Source organism: Haliotis asinina, chromosome 12, assembly GCF_037392515.1.
Source record: "Haliotis asinina isolate JCU_RB_2024 chromosome 12, JCU_Hal_asi_v2, whole genome shotgun sequence".
In the NCBI taxonomy this organism is placed as follows: Eukaryota; Metazoa; Mollusca; class Gastropoda; order Lepetellida; family Haliotidae; genus Haliotis; species Haliotis asinina.
The window spans coordinates 7,292,209-7,310,198 of NC_090291.1; the positions used below are offsets into that span (position 1 = coordinate 7,292,209).

The following is a 17,990-nucleotide window of genomic DNA, read 5'->3' on the forward strand; positions in this document are numbered from 1 at the left end:
ACATCCTCACCTACGTCTGGGACAACATCCTCACCTCTATCTGTGAATCCATTCCTCTCAACATCAGGGACAACATCCCCAGCTACATCCGGGACAACATCCTCACCCCTGTCTGTGAATCCATTCCTCTCAACATCTGGGACAACATCCTCACCTACGTCTGGGACAACATCCTCACCTCTGTCTGTGAATCCATTCCTCTCAACATCTGGGACAACATCCCAACCTACATCCGGGACAACATCCTCACCCCTGTCTGTGAATCCATTCCTCTCAACATCTGGGACAACATCCTCACCTACGTCTGGGACAACATCCTCACCTCTGTCTGTGAATCCATTCCTCTCAACATCTGGGACAACATCCTCACCTACATCTGGGACAACATCCCCATCTACACCTGTCACAACATCCCAACTTACGTGTGCTTGGTTTCCTGTGTGCCCATGCTGAAGGAGGAGGTGAAGGCTGATGTGTCCGAGTCTCCATACAACAGTTCATCCTCATCATCGATGGCACTGAAATAAAACACAAAAACGTTTAATGAATGTAATCAAACACTAACATTGTCAATAAGGTGACATAATCACCTGCCACAAAGTATCAAATCAAACATAAAAAGTAATGAAAGTCAAGGTTGTGCTTTCAGGTGCAGCTACAAGTCAACAAACGCATGACCAGTGAACCAGTACCTTCCCTAGATGATGCTTTGTGTCAAATATGAAGAGAATTCAGTGAAGGATTCTTGAGATATCTTGTTGACAAGGGTAAATTGTTTAAGTCCCCTTGAGACCTTGAAATGTCAGATGGATGGAGCCAAGTACTATATCCCCTACATTGCGCTAAACGTAAGACAGGGTATAATATCATGTTTAGAAGCAATATGAGACAGGTAAAAAGACACAAATATGCATAGAGAATTAATGGGTAAGAGAATATCATGGGTACTGCACCAACCTACTATCCAGAAGAACAGGCTTCTCCACTACAGGCTTGTTGGCCTTCTCAGTGTGATGTTCCTCTGTCTTGATGGATGATGTTGTCAACATGCCACTCAGGTCCTTGTAGGCCGTCACACTCACCACCAGGGGTTGCTGTCACAGAAGGAATACTCCATATCACAAAGAGAATACACCGTATCACACAGAGAGAAAATACACTGCATTAGCATGAGAACACACCATATCAGGGAGAGGACAAGAGAACACACCAGAGAGAGAATACAGTTGATGACACGTGTGTTGCTCACAAACCTAGAGAATATATCTGGGCTAACACAGTATAGCAATTGAAACAAGGTCCAAGAAAATATGTGGTGCCAAAAGTGATTATACTCTACACCAGCACAGTCTCATGAAGCATATAGTCTGTTTTCTTTGTATGTCTATCAGCATCCAACTTATATAATAACCAACTACATTTTCTTTACATAACCATTTCAAGTGACCTTGACCCCCAAACAAAACCTATTATCCTTGGGATGGTGTTATGACCTACTATCTGTAGCTGTGGTTTCATGACAGCCAGTCTGACACCAGTGCCGAAGCTGTCCTGTTTGAGCGTGAGCAACATGAAGCCTCCATCCTCTGTCATGATGAGTACATAGGGGTCGGCCACGGTGCACTTGGTGATGCAGATGTCCATGGGAATGTGCTGCAGCTGCTTCACTGTCAAGGGATACAAGGAGGTCAGGGGTCAAATATCACTACCATGAGACAAGGTCAGGGGTCGAACGTCATGGTCACAAGATGCAAATAGGCCAGGATTAAAATGTCACTGGTAGAAGACACAAGAGGTCAGGGGTCAAAAGACACTGTCACAAGACACAAGGTCAAGGTTCAGTTGTCACTGTCAAGACATAAGGTGGTCAAGGGCCACAGGATACTGTCACAAGACACAAGGAGGCCATAGTTCAAATGTCACTGTCACAAGACACAAATAGATCAGAGTTAGGTTGATGATTCTCTCATACTCTTGTAGGTAATCTCAGTGTTCTTGCATTAAATACAATATCTAGTTTAGATCCTACAACTGTTTTCCTAGCAGAGTATATTGTAGATGAGAGGTACCTCCTTCAAGCAGACGGATAGCCTTCGGACAGACTTGCAGGATGTAGTTGGCCCCGATATTCCCAGCGTATACTGTCGCAGCCTCAGTGCTAAAACCGCTGTGGTCTAACTCCATGATCTCCTGGCCTGTTTTCAGGACCTGAACAAGGTGATAAGACACAATAGAGGTTCGACTCTGGTAAACATAGGCTGAATTAGAACATCAAAAAGCTATCAACATTAACAAGAAGAAATGATGGTAATCTCTTATTTTTAAACACTTGACAACTGACCATGCTTGTGTCAGCACGACTGAGGATGAGGAAGGCATGACCGCCTTTCAACTCCGGTTTGGGCTCCTCCTCTTTCTCTCCTTCCTCCTTCTCTGCCTCCTGTCAACACAAGCAAAGGCATCATCAACATCACTGTCAGTATCATCAACATCACTGTCAACACCATCAAAATCATCAACACCAGTCAGTCCAATCAAAATTGTCAACATCACTGTCAGCTCCATCAACATCGTCAACACCACAGTCACCACAATCAAAATCGTCAAGAGTACTGTCTACACAATCAACATCAACATCACTCTCAGCACAATCAACATCATCATTAGAACTGTCAGTACAATCAACATCATCAACAGAACTGTCAGTACAATCAACATCATCAACAGAACTGTCATCCTCCTAAACATCATGAACCATATCAACACCATGCACATCACATCAACCCTACAAACATCATCACATCCACCTCTTCACAAGAAAATCATCGACACCAACATTATGTCATCCATTTCAATGACACTGTAATCAAAATCTCTTCACTTATCAACACCATCTACAAACAAGACTCACATCATCTACTAGGGGAACAGAGCTGAACACAGTCCACAGGTCTCGACATCCGGGAAGCTCGAACGTCGTCACAACCTGCGGCCGAATGCTTCTCTGGAACAAAAGCATACAGACGGATCACAGCAGAAGCGGACGCAACTCCAACCTAATATTTACACCCAGGCCATTGTTAGTGTCTGTGACAATGTGTTGATCTGCTTTTGCTTTCTTTATCATTTTCAAACAAAAACATTAACATTGAGCAGATGAGCCGATACGTGTATGGAAGTGACGCAGACAAAAACAATGTCACCAGGTCACACACTGATGTTACAATGATTCAATATCACCAAATTCTTGAACAAAGTTATGAAACTCCAGTTATTAGTTGAATTATGGAACTGTGTAGAATACTTCACTATAACATTTCATCATCTTCATATTTCCTGAAAAGACTCTCGTACAGAGGAATACCAAAGACCCTAGATTGTTAAGTCAAGAAAAAAACGTACACCAAACCACTCAATGAAGCAACTCAGTTTAATAATGTTATAGTATGAACTGTCCTTCAAAGAAGGAGCTGGAGTATGTTTACCTGTAATACTGACAAGGCCCCATTCTTGCCATAGCCAGAGGTCGTGACAAGTTCAAGGTCAGGGTCAAGGGAGCTGCTGAACTCTTCGGACAGGAAGACAGGATCTCCCATAGTGATCTGTCCGCATGGGGCGATGTTCCATATGTTGTCACAGACCTGCTCCATTACAAGGGAGGCAACTCATCAATGCTTGCATGAAGTTACTGACTGCCAGGTTGGTTAACACTTTACAGAGGAAGATTATAAAATTACAAATAGACAATTCAAACAGAAAATTTCAACAATCAATTTTTAAACGTCATTTAAAAAATACATCACATTACTCATTCAGCATTTCTTTATTCATGTTTGAGTGATGATTTCCATATGACGTGACCTCAAAGGTGTAGGACGTAATGGTGGTTCCTGACGTGTTTTCACTGGCACCGTACACCTCCAGTTCGTCCAGGTTCTCAATCTCTGTCACGTCAGAGGCTGCAACACAGATACGCAGTGAGCGAGGGAGCAAATATGAACACCATGCTTAGATGTCTTCAGCAACCAGTTCTTGCTGTAAGGGGCGACTGATGGAATCACTGAAAAGTATGCCATGTTGTCATGCAGCAGTGATCATGATGTCAATCATTGGTTTGTCTGGTTCAGAACTAGTTATCTACAGATAGATGTCATGCAGCTGAAACACTGCTGGTAAGTAAGCGAGTGAGTTTAGTTTTACACCGCTTCTAGCAATATTCCAGCAATATCATGATGGGTGACACCAGAAATGGGCTTCATCAATGTACCTATGTGGTAAATCAAATCTGATTCCTCAGTGTGACGAGTGTACACTTTAACCATTAGATTACCCCACCGCCCTACTGGTAGATGGAATCAAACAGCATACACATGAACATAATGCCCTACATGTCCTAAAGCCACAAAGTCTAAAGCATGTTTGACTGATCCTCTAGAATAAATGCTGAATGTGTGACACACTTACCTAACTGTTCCGCCCCTTCAACTTTCCTCTTTTTCGAAGCTGGTTCATTCTGCAAACATAAGAATAAATCGCAGAGAGTCATTTCTGGGTCATTTGAAATTGAAGAACAAAGGAATATGTACGCTGTAGTTCTGGTGAAGGAAGACAAACATAACATGGAAGACACAAAAACAAACAAACAAACAAACAAACAAACAAACAAACACACACATACACACACACACACATGAACGTAACGCACATGAACATATCTCTTATCCACATGACACATCACACACATGACACATCGCACATCACACGACACATCACACATGACACATCACAAATGACACGTCTCACACACATCACACACACATGACATATCACTCACATGACACATGACACAAATACATTACACACATGATATCACACACATGACACATATCTCTTACACAAATGACACATGACAACCAACACATCACATGCACACATCACACAAGCATCACATCACACATGACACATGTCTGACACATGACACATCACATTTAAACGACACATCACACACACTACAGATAAAACATACCATACATATACATAAACACATAAACAAACATGACACACTACAAATTCACAATGAGACAGATACAACATAACACAAGACACACACACAAGGCACACACACAAGACAGAACTAAACACATACTCAAGAATGACACACAAGACAACACAACAGAAAACACATATAACATAAGACTGGACACTGATATAACACACACCTGTTTCTTGTCAGCCTCCTGCTTCTCGGACTTGTCCAGGGCCTTCTCTTCGTACTTGAGCAACAGTGAGTTGCCAAGCCGCGAGCCCAGGAAAAGGAAGCCTTCCTCACACTGGCACATCTGGAGAACAGAAAACGACAGGTAAAGGCATCACCAGAGAAGCAGTCGTCAAGAGACCTGTCCATCTGTGTACTTGTTGACATCAAACACACATCAAGACCCATATCTTGTGCAAATAACATTGATCCTTTTCACACAGAGAAATGTCTTTGGTTACATTCAGGGACATGGGTGGTCTGAGGCTGAATCAATCACCTCCTGTTCTGGTCCATATGGATTACACAAGTTCAGCCTGTGTCACTATATATGACACAAGAGCCTGGTAAATGTCTATAAGCACACTGAAGACCCTTCACAGACAGAAACTTATGGAAACCGTTGACCATGTGAGTGCAGTCAGATCAGGTGGTACTGGCTTAAGAATCTGACTAATCGCATAATATTGCAGAAATTCCTCATTGATGCAAATATTAAAACAAGTCAGTCTTTGTCTTTAAAAGATTACACATAGCTCTTGCTAGAACACATAAACTATCTTTCTGCACAGCTGTAGGAATAGATTTCAAATACTCACGCAGGTGGTGAGCACGCTGGAAGCAGCCTTGTCGAAGTGGAAACTGCGAACGCTCCTCATACCGTCCACCACCAGGGTCAACACATACCTGGACACAAGGTCTGACAGATTAAAAAAATATCACAAAAACAACACTGATGGATAGACTGCCATAGCATCATTCTAGGAATAACATGTTAACAATGAATAACAAATTGTAGAAAGGATTGATGGTAGAGTCCACTCACAGCTCCCCGCCTTTCAGGGACAACACCAGTCTGTCATGGGAGATGAGGGAGGCCCTGGCACAGTCCAGCGTTAGCTTCACTCCGTCCTGGATCCCTGGAACAAATCACACTCAGAATGTGGATGCTACTGACATCAGCACAACAAGACGTAATGAAGTATGGAACAGGAAACCATATTTGTGGGCAGATGCCAACAGGAAGTAACAAAGTATGGACCATGAGGTGGTATTTGTAGGGAGATGTCAACAGGAAGTAATGAAGTATGGACCAGGAGATGGTATTTGTGGGGAGATGCCAACAGGAAATAGCAAGGTATGGACCAGGAGATGGTATTTGTGGGGAGATGCCAACAGGAAGTAACGGAAGTAACAAAGTATGGACCAGGAGATGGTATTTGTGGGGAGACACCAACAGGAAGTAGCAAGATATGGACCAAGAGATGGTATTTGTGGGGAGATGCCAACAGGAAGTAACGGAAGTAACAAAGTATGGACCAGGAGATGGTATTTGTGGGGAGACACCAACAGGAAGTAGCAAGGTATGGACCAGGAGATGGTATTTGTGAAGAGACGCCCACAGGAGGTAACAAAGTACGGACCGGGAGATGGTATTTGTGGGGAGATGCCAACTAGAAATGATGCAATACAACTAGCATTATTCCCCGAATGGTGATCTTAATATGACGTCCATGGGAAGATAATGATCATGATGAATGTTTCCCCTGCCAATAAATGTCAAAACTAATGATGTTCAGTACTATTTACATCTACAACACCTCCTAACAAAAAGAGTTTGAGTTATAAAACCATATAGGGACAACATTCAAAGCCTGCAATTTATGTCACTGATATATATTTGGATCTAAATATATCTGTGAACAGTAAATATCCTACTAGGACTACAGGCATGATCATATGTTACCTACTCAAATGAGAGAAACTAAGAAAGATCACAATAGGTTTCTCTGTGTTTACTTACGGAGAGGGAAGGCTGAGGAAGCCTCTGCGATGCTGTTGAGAGAGACCCCATACGGAGGCACACTCTGATTCAGGTAGAGAAGTGAGTTGACAGCAAACACTATCACACCACCTGGAACACAAACATCGTGGAAGTCGACCAAACATATCAACCTGGTTGTGTCACGTAACAAAGTGTGAACACACAAACATTACATTATGTACTGATAATCTCTGCAACTTGGTCAATAACAGATTGGACAAGATGGGGGAAAAAACTGTGTTTCAGGAATAACCGAAAACTCTAGCTAGGAGTCAGCTAGTCTCGACACCATCAAAAAATGCTGGTGAGGCAGAAGTGTGACAGGAAAGGATGTTAACCACACATCTAGATCATTACTACATACCAATTGGTCGTGGCACAGCAACCGCCATGAAACAGTCAAAGGGGAGACTACTCAGTGACCAGATGATGGGGTGGACTTTCTGTTGGATGTTGAGGGAGATAGCAACAATAGAGCAGGTGTCCGCCCTTACTGCTGTACGTCTGTATGATGTACAATCAAACACATTAATGACAACATGAAAAGAAGGTGTCAAAGGATTTATTTGTGCTCTGTTCCAAAGTGTATGACCTTGTTTGTTGTGTCACAGCAATTTTTTAATATGAAATGACAATATCATAAACTATCACAAAAGAAAACCATAGTTATTAAACCATCAGTTAGTATGCAAGTGTCTTGATCAATCAATTTTCATATACCAAAAGAGAAACAATAACACAAAGCTCTAGGCATATGAAAGATTTGTTTATTGTGGCAAAGTACATAGCTATACTCCAACTCATGATTGTACATAAGCAAGTACTGACCAGACAATCCAGTGATAGATATTGTGAGCAACAATTCACTTTGTCTAGGTACAATGACAATGAAATCAAGAGACCCATCAATGTCCAACCTCTCCACTTAGTCATCCCCAAACAAGCAGCACAGGTTGCCACAGACCAAGTACTATGTATAACCGATCCAGTTACCTACCCTGTCCATGTCATTAGGGGCTCGTACAGGATGAAGACAGTCGGCTCGAAGTAGCCATGCAGGAACTGAATGTCATGGACGTTGGTGATCTTCTCATCCAGCTTCCGCAAGTCAATGATGTAGGATGACAAAATGGGGGATTTGCTACTGAACCTGACAACAGACAGAAGATGGTGGCAGAGGAGGGGCGTATCCAGCCTTCCAAACTCAGTGCAATTCAAATACAAATTGGGGAAAAAGAGTTAGAAAGTGTTATAAGTTCAACTAAATGTTTTCAAATCTGTGTTATCCATAATTAAGTACTTAGCAGCATTTAACTTTGAACAACCTGTGTAGTTTCATCCCATGACATGATATTACTCAGTGTTTTCAAAGGGTGTGCAAGACTGTAAGACCCTTGTAAATTCCATATTTCCTGAGGCCAAATACAGAATTTACAAAGGTGTTACAGCTTCATTACTCTGTTCATACTCATTATTGTATACGTCAACTCTAACATTTTGAAGCGATCAGCTGTTTGGCAGCCACAAGGACTGAGATGCGACACCCAGGCAAATCCACCTGCATGGTTTCATATGCTCTGTCTATAAACCAATCAATTCAACAAATTTATCTCAAGAGCAATAAACTCCAGAAGCATGATTCACAGCCTGAGCGTCAGATGTACTCACAAAGTGATTTCTACATACAGATATGGTCCATACTGACATGTTTGTTTGCAGTATTCAGTCATATGAAAGTCAGAAAATCAAGTGATTGATATTCTGGGCATCAATCACGTAATGTATCAACCATGAGAGCTAGTATGTCCATGAGAGACCATTCTAAAACAGATCCTCACAAGTCTTATACCTGATAATTCAAAATATGTACAAAGTAGGTTCAATTATTAGGTATGTTCAAGTTCCTGGGGATTACTGATTAGGTTAGTCATGCCATGTCTGTAACTATGGTAACAAGAGACTCACGATCCCCCCATGAGTGGGTCAATCTCCTCCAACACAGCGTCCTTTTTGAATGGCAGCACCACCAGGTGGGTGCCGTAGACCAGCATTACAGCACAGCGGCCGTCAGGGTCAACTCGCACTATGGGGATTGTGTGTGGCTTATAAAACCCTTCCTGTAATCATACATGTAGCATAGTCAGTACTGGTATTACTGGTAATGCATAGAGGCAATGATATTGATAAGCTGCATATCTGGACAATAATATGCATAGAAAATGTCCATTTATGCATCGAAAAATAATTGTTGCGAAACAATTATGCATTTAAAATGTTACATAAGCAAACAGTTAAAAACATATCCAAACAGAATTTTTATGAAATCATTTCTATTATATCTATGTTGGTTTTGATTTGGTATGACATGAGGCAGAACACACAGGCTTAGTCAAGTTACTCAATGACATATATTTAGTTGAGTATAGTCACTGCAATACCCACATATTTGAAAGCAGTGGGTAAAGGAATATGAAATACCCACTCCACATTCATAATACCCGCTCCCAAATGCAGTGGTTACAGTACCCACATGAGCTCAATCTTATCTGGAGCTCTGAATGCAGATCATATCAAAGCAAACTTCTCACATGTTAATGTAAACAGGACCTGAAGCACTGATGAACACTGAGATCAACCACTGTTCCCTAATGGTTTTCTTGGACATAACTGAACCTGGCACACACAAAACAGTGAAGGAATGACCGCAAAGACTCGGTCAAATTGTGGTCTTGAGTCATACACAACAATCCTGCCACTGGTAACCCACTACCACAGGTAACCCCTAGCCACAGGTAACCCGCTACCACGGGTAACCTACCTTCAACTCCTGCTCCTCAAACTGATGGAGTGATGATGTCTTTAGGTCATGTGTACCTGGGTCGTACTCTAGCACTGACAACTGAAACATATATATATGTCTGAAATTGTTTTTCAGTTCTCTCAAAGAAATATGATTGGATCATACTGAAGAGTCAGTAAGCGAAACTTTTAAAAATATACGAAAGATGTTCACTTGAAATAAAGAAAACATGTAATCTATTTCAACCAAAAGAGTTATCCACCCCTGACATGAATTAAAACACTGGTAAAATTAACAAGATCAGTCTTTTTGTAGTAAATACTTCTAAACATGTCTGTGAAAAGTCTTTACCTTTGCATCATTAAAACTGAGCAACAAGGCATCCCTCTGTGAGCCGGCAAGCTTCACTGTCTGCATGGACATCACATTGCCAAACAACGTAAATGTAGCCAGGTTCTCCAGTCTTGTCCTGCGACTCTCTGAAAAAAATTGATATTTTACACTTATCCAGTAAATTATCTGTCAAATAAGCATAAGCATAAGGATAAGGAAAATTTAAAAGAGTAGATATGCCTTTCCTTGCCTGGTGGCTACGTTGGTGTCTGTGTCAGACATTCTTCTTGCACCAGTACATGGAGTTGTCCCAGCAGTTTTACACCATCCAGTACATTTGTCTTCAAATGGGAAGTCGACAGTAGTCAAGAAGAAAGGAATTTTCTCTCCCTACAGGTTTCAAACAGGTGACTTTCATTGCACACTACATTTTCAAATATTTGATCTTAGTTCTTGATTCAACATTTGAACATAGAACATAATAACATTCTGGAATGTATAACAGATGGTCGAAATGGAAGTCTAGATCTCTTTTCTTCAAATGTTTCAACACTGAAGTGGCAGAGAGACAATTCTGGCATTGGCATTGTCCTACTACCTACTACCTTCAATGGTCAGTCAGAATACTATTAGCTACTTCATTTTATCATGATCAGAAAACACATTATAACTGTAACTTTCCCATTCTCATAAGTAACACCCTCACTAATCAAATGAAAGGATGTTTGCACAGTGTCTCATAATGTGATGTTCTCAGATGTTTGCTCAGATGAAAAGAGAACATACAATTTTTTTCAATGTGATTCAGCTTACTAAGGGACATAACTGTAGAAAGAGAGTTACAAAGTATGCTGTCTAAGGTCACTTGTCAGTCACATGACTACTTCAGAGGGGTCTTTCATTCCCATGACTGCCTGATAACAGTCAGGGAAATTATGCTTGTCACACAAAAACATGTCTTGAACACCAATTCTCTGTAAAATGGAGCCAATAGCAAAATATATTTTTGAAAAATCTAGTCTTGACTTTCTGAGAAATTTTAGTAGGTTTCAACTCATAACATTTCATGGAACATGGTGTGCAAAATCAAGAATACGGAACACTCCCCTGGCCCATTACAGTCTTATGACAATGCAGGGATCTGTTTTGTTTCATAATCTTCTTGACTTCTGTGACAAATCAAATAACACAGATTAAGAAAACATAAATGTAACTACATTAATGTTGATATTAAGAAGTACAAAACTCTCTCCATCAAAATCAATGACAGTTGGTGGGATACAGCTTTTAACATTGGACAAAATACTTCTCAAAGAGGTATACTGGAGACAATGTAAAAAAGGTAATGTATCTTTAAAAGGTAACATTTAAAAGCCATTCTTTATTTTCTCTTGAGAGAACAACATATAGAATAGCTACAAATAATATTTCAAAAATATTTTCAAGATTCTCTGTCATAGGTTGATTGCATAGAAAGGTACTCTGTCAACAAGTGTTTTGTAATAAACATGGTAAAAGGAAACCATATTAACATCTGTGGATAGTCAGATAAGCATGAAGGCATGCCATTTAACTTTGTCTGCAATGCCTCTGGGTTGATAACAGCAAACATATTCTTAAATACAAATCCAAACTCCTGAGGCTACAGTTTAAGTGTGATAGCAATATTAATACATGCATATGGCTCCACCTTACAAAGAATTGGTGTTAAGTGTATTTATGACAATGATTAACATGATTAAACAATATTTGCTACAGTTATTGATAGGCGTTCAGGTTCCTGGATGACATGAATGAAAATGTAATAGAAAAATTAAATAGTCATATTTTGACATAATGTGCAAAATTTGATATTTGCTGATAGTGAATTTCACCTATGTGCATATTTTTCAGAAACTCTGTATTTTCTGACAGTTTATTCATTGTAGGATCAAAATATATACTTATATCTAATGGGTCCGGCTGGCTCACATTTAGTATTAGTTTGCTTAATTACAGGTCAACAAAGAATATTTAGCTATGTGTATATTAATACAGGCACATGCAGAATAACTGTTTGTAGTTATCACAATTATGTGGATATAGTGTGATTCTGTGAATACTGAGATACTGTCAACATGACCTATATCCAGTGTCCAGTCAGTGATACTGAACTTTAAAACAGACCCATGAAGGTCCCAGGGTAAAAGAGGCCTTCAGCAACCCATGCTTGCCATAGAAAGCGACTATGCTTGTCGAAAGAGGCGACTAATGAGATCGGGCAGTCAGGCTCGCTGACTTGGTTGACACATAACATCGGTTCCCAATTGCGCAGATCAATGCTCATGTTGTTGATCACTGGAGTGTCTGGTCCAGACTCAATTACTTACAGACCGCCATCATTATAGCTGGAATATTGCTGAGTGTGGCATAAAACTAAACTCACTCAACTTTAAGATATAAAGAAATATCTCACCTGCTGCCATTTCTTCCTCTGCAGTGTCTGACATCTTCAAGAGAACATATCGCGTTAGTAAGCATCAACTTTTGCATCTCCTAACATATAAAGGCAAGTGATTGTAGAAGGTGCCACTGTACCGGACTACACAAGATATTTTTATGTTATATCTACCCTTTTAACGTGTACTTAGAACAGAACATGACCTGCAGCTATGGTGACGCCAAACAACTTATACACACACATCAGGTGTCATAAAGGTGCTGCAGCTAATAGACACATGATACAGGTGTCATAAAGGGTGCTACAGCTGATAGACACTTATCAGGTGTCATAAAGGGTGCTACAGCTAATAGATACATGATATCAGGTGAGATAAAGGGCACTACAGCTGATAGACACATATCAGGTGTCATAAAGGGTAAATCTTTGATAAGTGTACTTTGCCAACTATCCAAAGAAAGAAACCTGAGGTACAGTGTTCAAAATAACTGCCAACCCAAAGGCCCAATGCTGGTTGTTATTGAATTGGGCCGGCAGTTTCAAATATATGCGGGCCCTTATGACCTTTGGTAAATTATCAGTCCATTATTTTTAACTGGAATTTTTTTGTGGTCTTTTTCTCTCCTATCCATGATTCATCATGTCGCAATAACCTCCAGTTTCACTTCATGGTATTTCAGTGCTTTTGGTGTAGGAATGTCAACACCAGTCTAACAAATAAAACAGTGTGAACCTGTGTACAATGTTGTCTATTTTGTTTTTATTGATTTGACATGAACAAAATGGGCCTGCAGATTTCATTCAGGGCCTGTCGATTTTAAAGCCTGCAGGTAGCAAGCCCTGATGGCCAGCTGGTAAATCAAAGCATTGCAAACACAGTTGAGGTAACCAGTTAAGACATTACATACTTCAAGAAAAATTATCCAAATCACAAATCAACTTAAGAACTGGATCATAACTACTGTTGGGGATTGGTTAAAATGTCATAATTGATTACTAGTTCATCACAAGCACTCAATCACCAAAAATAATTGGTGAGTGTCATTTATGAAATTACCTGTTTTACTTGTTAATGCACTTAAAAAAAAAAGGGAATAAAGACAGGTGGTTGTTATTGGGTTTTTCTTTGTTTTGTTTTTGCAAACTTCCTTGAGAATGACTAGTATGTTAGGAGCATAAACGTTCTGTAGTCTGTAGATAAATTCAACCATTACTTGGAACAAGCTTGTAGCACATACAGATAGTAACAGACAAAACCAACTTCGTGCAAAATATTGCAAACGCAAACACGTGTTCAAAAATTGTCTGTGTTCATTTATGAGAAAATATGACCAACCTTTGATTATTACAATTAATAAATCGAACCACCACTAGTCATAACCAGTTTTTGAATACCTGATTGGTACTTGTACATAGTTTCTGTGAATGAATGTTTTGGGATAGGTATACGAACTCAAATTATAGTGGTCACACCATATTGCTCTCATTTTCAGTCTAAGTAAACTTAGCCTCAGTACTTTTTGTTACACTCCACAACTGAGTCTAACAAAACCTTATGGGTGTTCGTGTAAGAAAACCTTATGGGAGGTCGTGTAAGGTAACCTTTGAGATTGACCAATTAAAACACAGTTTACCAAATTGCAACAGTGGACATTCGCACACACCTTTAGAACTTTTTATCTCGAAAAGGTTCGTACCCGAATGATTCTGAATGCTATTTAGTCACTGAAAATAGTATTTTTGGCAATGTTCCAGGATGTCTTCTTGTGGAAATATTAGCTAATGGTAACCATGTCAACAGAAACCCCAAAGCGTATATACTGCAGGTCAAACAACTGTGTTATATGCAGATTTATGTTTGTGGAGAAGTCTGTGTCAGTGACCAGAATATTTTATAGTAGCCGTTGTTTGATTGGTTAAATCTCCCTACTGATTGGATGGTCATAGGTCGCTGAAAGGTTACCTGATGCGACCTTCTACTAGATGTTGTTAGTCTCCGTGGTGAGAGAAAGTTTACTTAGACTGCTCTTCTTTTCATCATGATTATTCAGACAGGTCTGTCATGTTTTATGAATGTTGAGTTTGAGAATAGAGTACATCTTCAAGGTGTCAGTCGACATTTTACAACAAACTGGGAAGCACATGGTAAAATATGAAAGCATACATTCACAATCACATGTTGCATCTTATGCGGCTACAGCAAGTAGTTCCTGCATGTAAGCTATAAATAACTAGTCACATCATATCAGAATGTTACAAGGTCTACACTACTTAACATGAACCAAGTCTTGACAGGCTAGATGTGCACTGTCTAGTCCTCAACTCAGTCACATCGTTGTTAATGTTTGATTTTTTCATGTCTTACCTCCAGCTCGGAGTTGAGTCTGTACACATGAAGTTGGTTTACTCCGGCAATGACAAGATTCTTCTCCCATGAGTTGAAGAAGTTGCAGTACACACAGTGCTCAATCCCAGTGGGAGGGTGGATCTGCTTGTACACAGAATACATCTTGCTGGCTCACTTCAAACTGCAAACAGTAGAATTATACACGTATCATCATAATGATCACACAGGTGTTTTTATCTACAACACATTCTTACTGATGACAACAGTTGGCTTACACATGATACACACTAGTGTTAAATTTAGCAAACCTTTAACACGCTTGTGTTCAATGACAATGATATAGGTCTTCACGCCTCTACTTACAGAAAGGGGGACATGCCTTTCAATAATTGCAGACTAAATAACTTTCTGTGGGATCTGTCACAAAATTATTACGAGACAAAAGTTCACAATAACTATTTATGACAATATCTGCTCATTCATCTCATAAGCAAGCCTGTTTTGAAACTGCCAGGCAAAAGAGCTTTCACACGACAATCGAATGCATCGTGTTTACAATTTACCACCCTGCAAATTCTGCTATCGACATTTTCCTAATTCAAATTTGTGCAAATATGACATAATCACCTTAAAATTCTATAAAGGTAATTTGTTCTTCGTCGTACTAAACGCAAATGGTTATTGCAGTCGCCGGTTCTCACATTGTTCACTGGGCGCCGCCATTTTAACTGTATCAAAATGTGGCCACTGTTTCGTATCTGAAATAGGCACAGTATTATGGGTTTCGAGGTGATTAAGTGATTATGATATATTTTATTTCATCACCCATTATATCATTCTGGGGATATTTAAAGAACACAAAAATTCAATATCCATCCACAATATATATAAACGGCTATTCACTTGTTTTCTCCAATATACACATATGTACTGAAAATATCACCAAACATTGAAAATCCTTTTCCACATGAAGCATGAAATGACGAATATCTCCAGTTAATTTATTTAAAAATATAAAACACGTTTAAACACTTTAAGTAGCTGAAGATGCCCTTGATTAATTTCTAATGTGCGGTGTGTGTGTGTGTGTGTGTGTGTGTGTGTGTGTGTGTGTGTGTGTGTGTGTGTGTGTGTGTGTGTGTGTGTGTGTGTGTGTGTGTGTGTGAAGGTCAACTTCATATATATACGGAGAAGAGCCGAATGAGTGATTGAGTTAATATTTAACGTCACATCGGCAATATTACAGCCATATCGTGACGAGAACACACGTGACAAAAAAAAGAAATATATGTGCCTAAGAACCTGTCGACGGAGGACAGTAAAACCACTAGACTATCACAGTTATCATCAAAGCTAGCATGGAAACCCACAAAAATACAACAGTATCACTATTTGGACAGAACAACACAAAACAGGCCATAGATCGCCAGCAACCGAGGGTAGATCACCATACTAGGGACCATGGGGACTTACAATACCTCTGGTACCTGCATGGTCCCTAGCTGGATTTACACCATCCCCTCAGCTGCTGGAGGCTGTATGCAAGATTAGCCACAAACCTGCGCTTCCCGAAAATATAATTGAAACATGTATGAGAAACTATTCAGAAGTTAATCAAGGATATCTTCAGTTACCTATACATATATATGTCTCAGTGTGACGCTATCGGTAAAACAATTTCCACCGCACTGTAAATATTCATATAAATCCAGATAGATCGAAAGGTTTTATCCACAAATCCATCACCTGATATTGGTGTACTTCGGGCGCATATAATTCAATTGATCATGATTTCATTTCAAAAGTGAAAGTACGGACATAATTATTCTGAGGATTATTTACATCAGTTGTTGAAATAAGATATCTGAAATCACCTGTATTTGCGACTTGAACACGTCTTGAACTGATGTCTCAAATACAGATAACTTCAGATATCTGCAAGAAAATTCGTGAAAATTCGTATTCTATATTTCAGTAAGAAAACATTCATTAACAGAATATATGAAGCAGAAGTTAAAACATCATTCAGGAAGCAGTATGTGGAATTTGAAAAAATAATTGATTCCTGAACTTATCATAGCAGGATATTTTGTAACTCCATAATATTTTTGAATCTCCTGTTGCAAAAGCTGAAAGGTTGACATCTATTTGGATAACTATGGTATAGTTAAAGACGAGACTGCTTAAAAGAATAAGAATCGCGTTGATGGAATCTCGGCCGAACCCGAGCAAACTTTGTTCTTCCGTGAACTTTAAACTTACAAGTTTTTTAAGACTTTTCCAAATAGGAGTATCCTTGCCACCAACATAAAATATGATCTCTAAACAACCAGAACAATATAACTGCTCAAGTCACGATAGATTACATCTTATAAAGTTTATTATTTGTTGGAAAAGACAAGAGGTTGCATTGAAACCATTGCAGATTGGTGTCATTGGAACAGCAGGACGGGAATTGGAACCTTCTTCTAGTATATTGTTTCCAATAGTTTGTATCGATTATCTCTAGTGTCCTATTCCATTTAACAAAATGTTGATCTGTGATTGATTTTGTTTCAAGTAAATCCCTATAAAATATTTTACTTAAATGTTTTTGTCTAGCCAAAATGTTTAACACATATGGTTGCTAAGTTGATATTACCGCTTTTGAGGAATGCTCTCATTGGGTTAATGATATCCTGAATTTTTAGAAAGTTTGTTTTAACATACATGGGATATAGTTTTGACTATACCAGATAAATTGAGAGGTGATATTTTGTGAATCAGCTACCCCACTTCCAAACAATGTTTTCTGCCATTTGTTCACTGGAGGTAAAGCTTTCATTCTTCTGTAAACATGACATAAAGCAATTGAGCCATTGCCCGTTCCCGGGGTAGCCGAGCCTGGGCCCCGTTTCACAAAACTCTCGTAAGCTTAAGGTCTCGTAACTTTTCCCGTAGCCTTTGCACCTCCGATGTTACAGTATGCCAGGTACAAATGCTACGAGAAAA

The 17,990-nt window shown here is 39.6% G+C and overlaps 1 protein-coding gene across 1 annotated transcript in view; it reads right to left on the reverse strand.

Annotated features, from left to right (window-relative positions):
- Nucleotides 1-15,741, reverse strand: part of LOC137257983 (cleavage and polyadenylation specificity factor subunit 1-like) — a 31,257-nt gene extending 15,516 nt beyond the window's left edge. The window contains exons 1-21 of the mRNA XM_067795507.1: nt 15,627-15,741; nt 15,018-15,180; nt 12,668-12,701; nt 10,231-10,358; nt 9,898-9,978; nt 9,045-9,196; nt 8,077-8,229; nt 7,444-7,583; nt 7,059-7,169; nt 6,081-6,174; nt 5,854-5,941; nt 5,220-5,339; nt 4,465-4,513; nt 3,862-3,959; nt 3,486-3,641; nt 2,912-3,004; nt 2,342-2,440; nt 2,070-2,208; nt 1,498-1,667; nt 958-1,094; nt 423-518 (exon numbers count right to left, since the gene is read on the reverse strand). Coding sequence (XP_067651608.1) covers nt 423-518; nt 958-1,094; nt 1,498-1,667; nt 2,070-2,208; nt 2,342-2,440; nt 2,912-3,004; nt 3,486-3,641; nt 3,862-3,959; nt 4,465-4,513; nt 5,220-5,339; nt 5,854-5,941; nt 6,081-6,174; nt 7,059-7,169; nt 7,444-7,583; nt 8,077-8,229; nt 9,045-9,196; nt 9,898-9,978; nt 10,231-10,358; nt 12,668-12,701; nt 15,018-15,161 — 2,282 coding nt within the window. The 5' untranslated portion in view covers nt 15,162-15,180; nt 15,627-15,741. The remainder of the gene's footprint in view (nt 1-422; nt 519-957; nt 1,095-1,497; nt 1,668-2,069; nt 2,209-2,341; nt 2,441-2,911; nt 3,005-3,485; nt 3,642-3,861; nt 3,960-4,464; nt 4,514-5,219; nt 5,340-5,853; nt 5,942-6,080; nt 6,175-7,058; nt 7,170-7,443; nt 7,584-8,076; nt 8,230-9,044; nt 9,197-9,897; nt 9,979-10,230; nt 10,359-12,667; nt 12,702-15,017; nt 15,181-15,626) is intronic.
- Nucleotides 15,742-17,990: the final 2,249 nt, after the last annotated feature.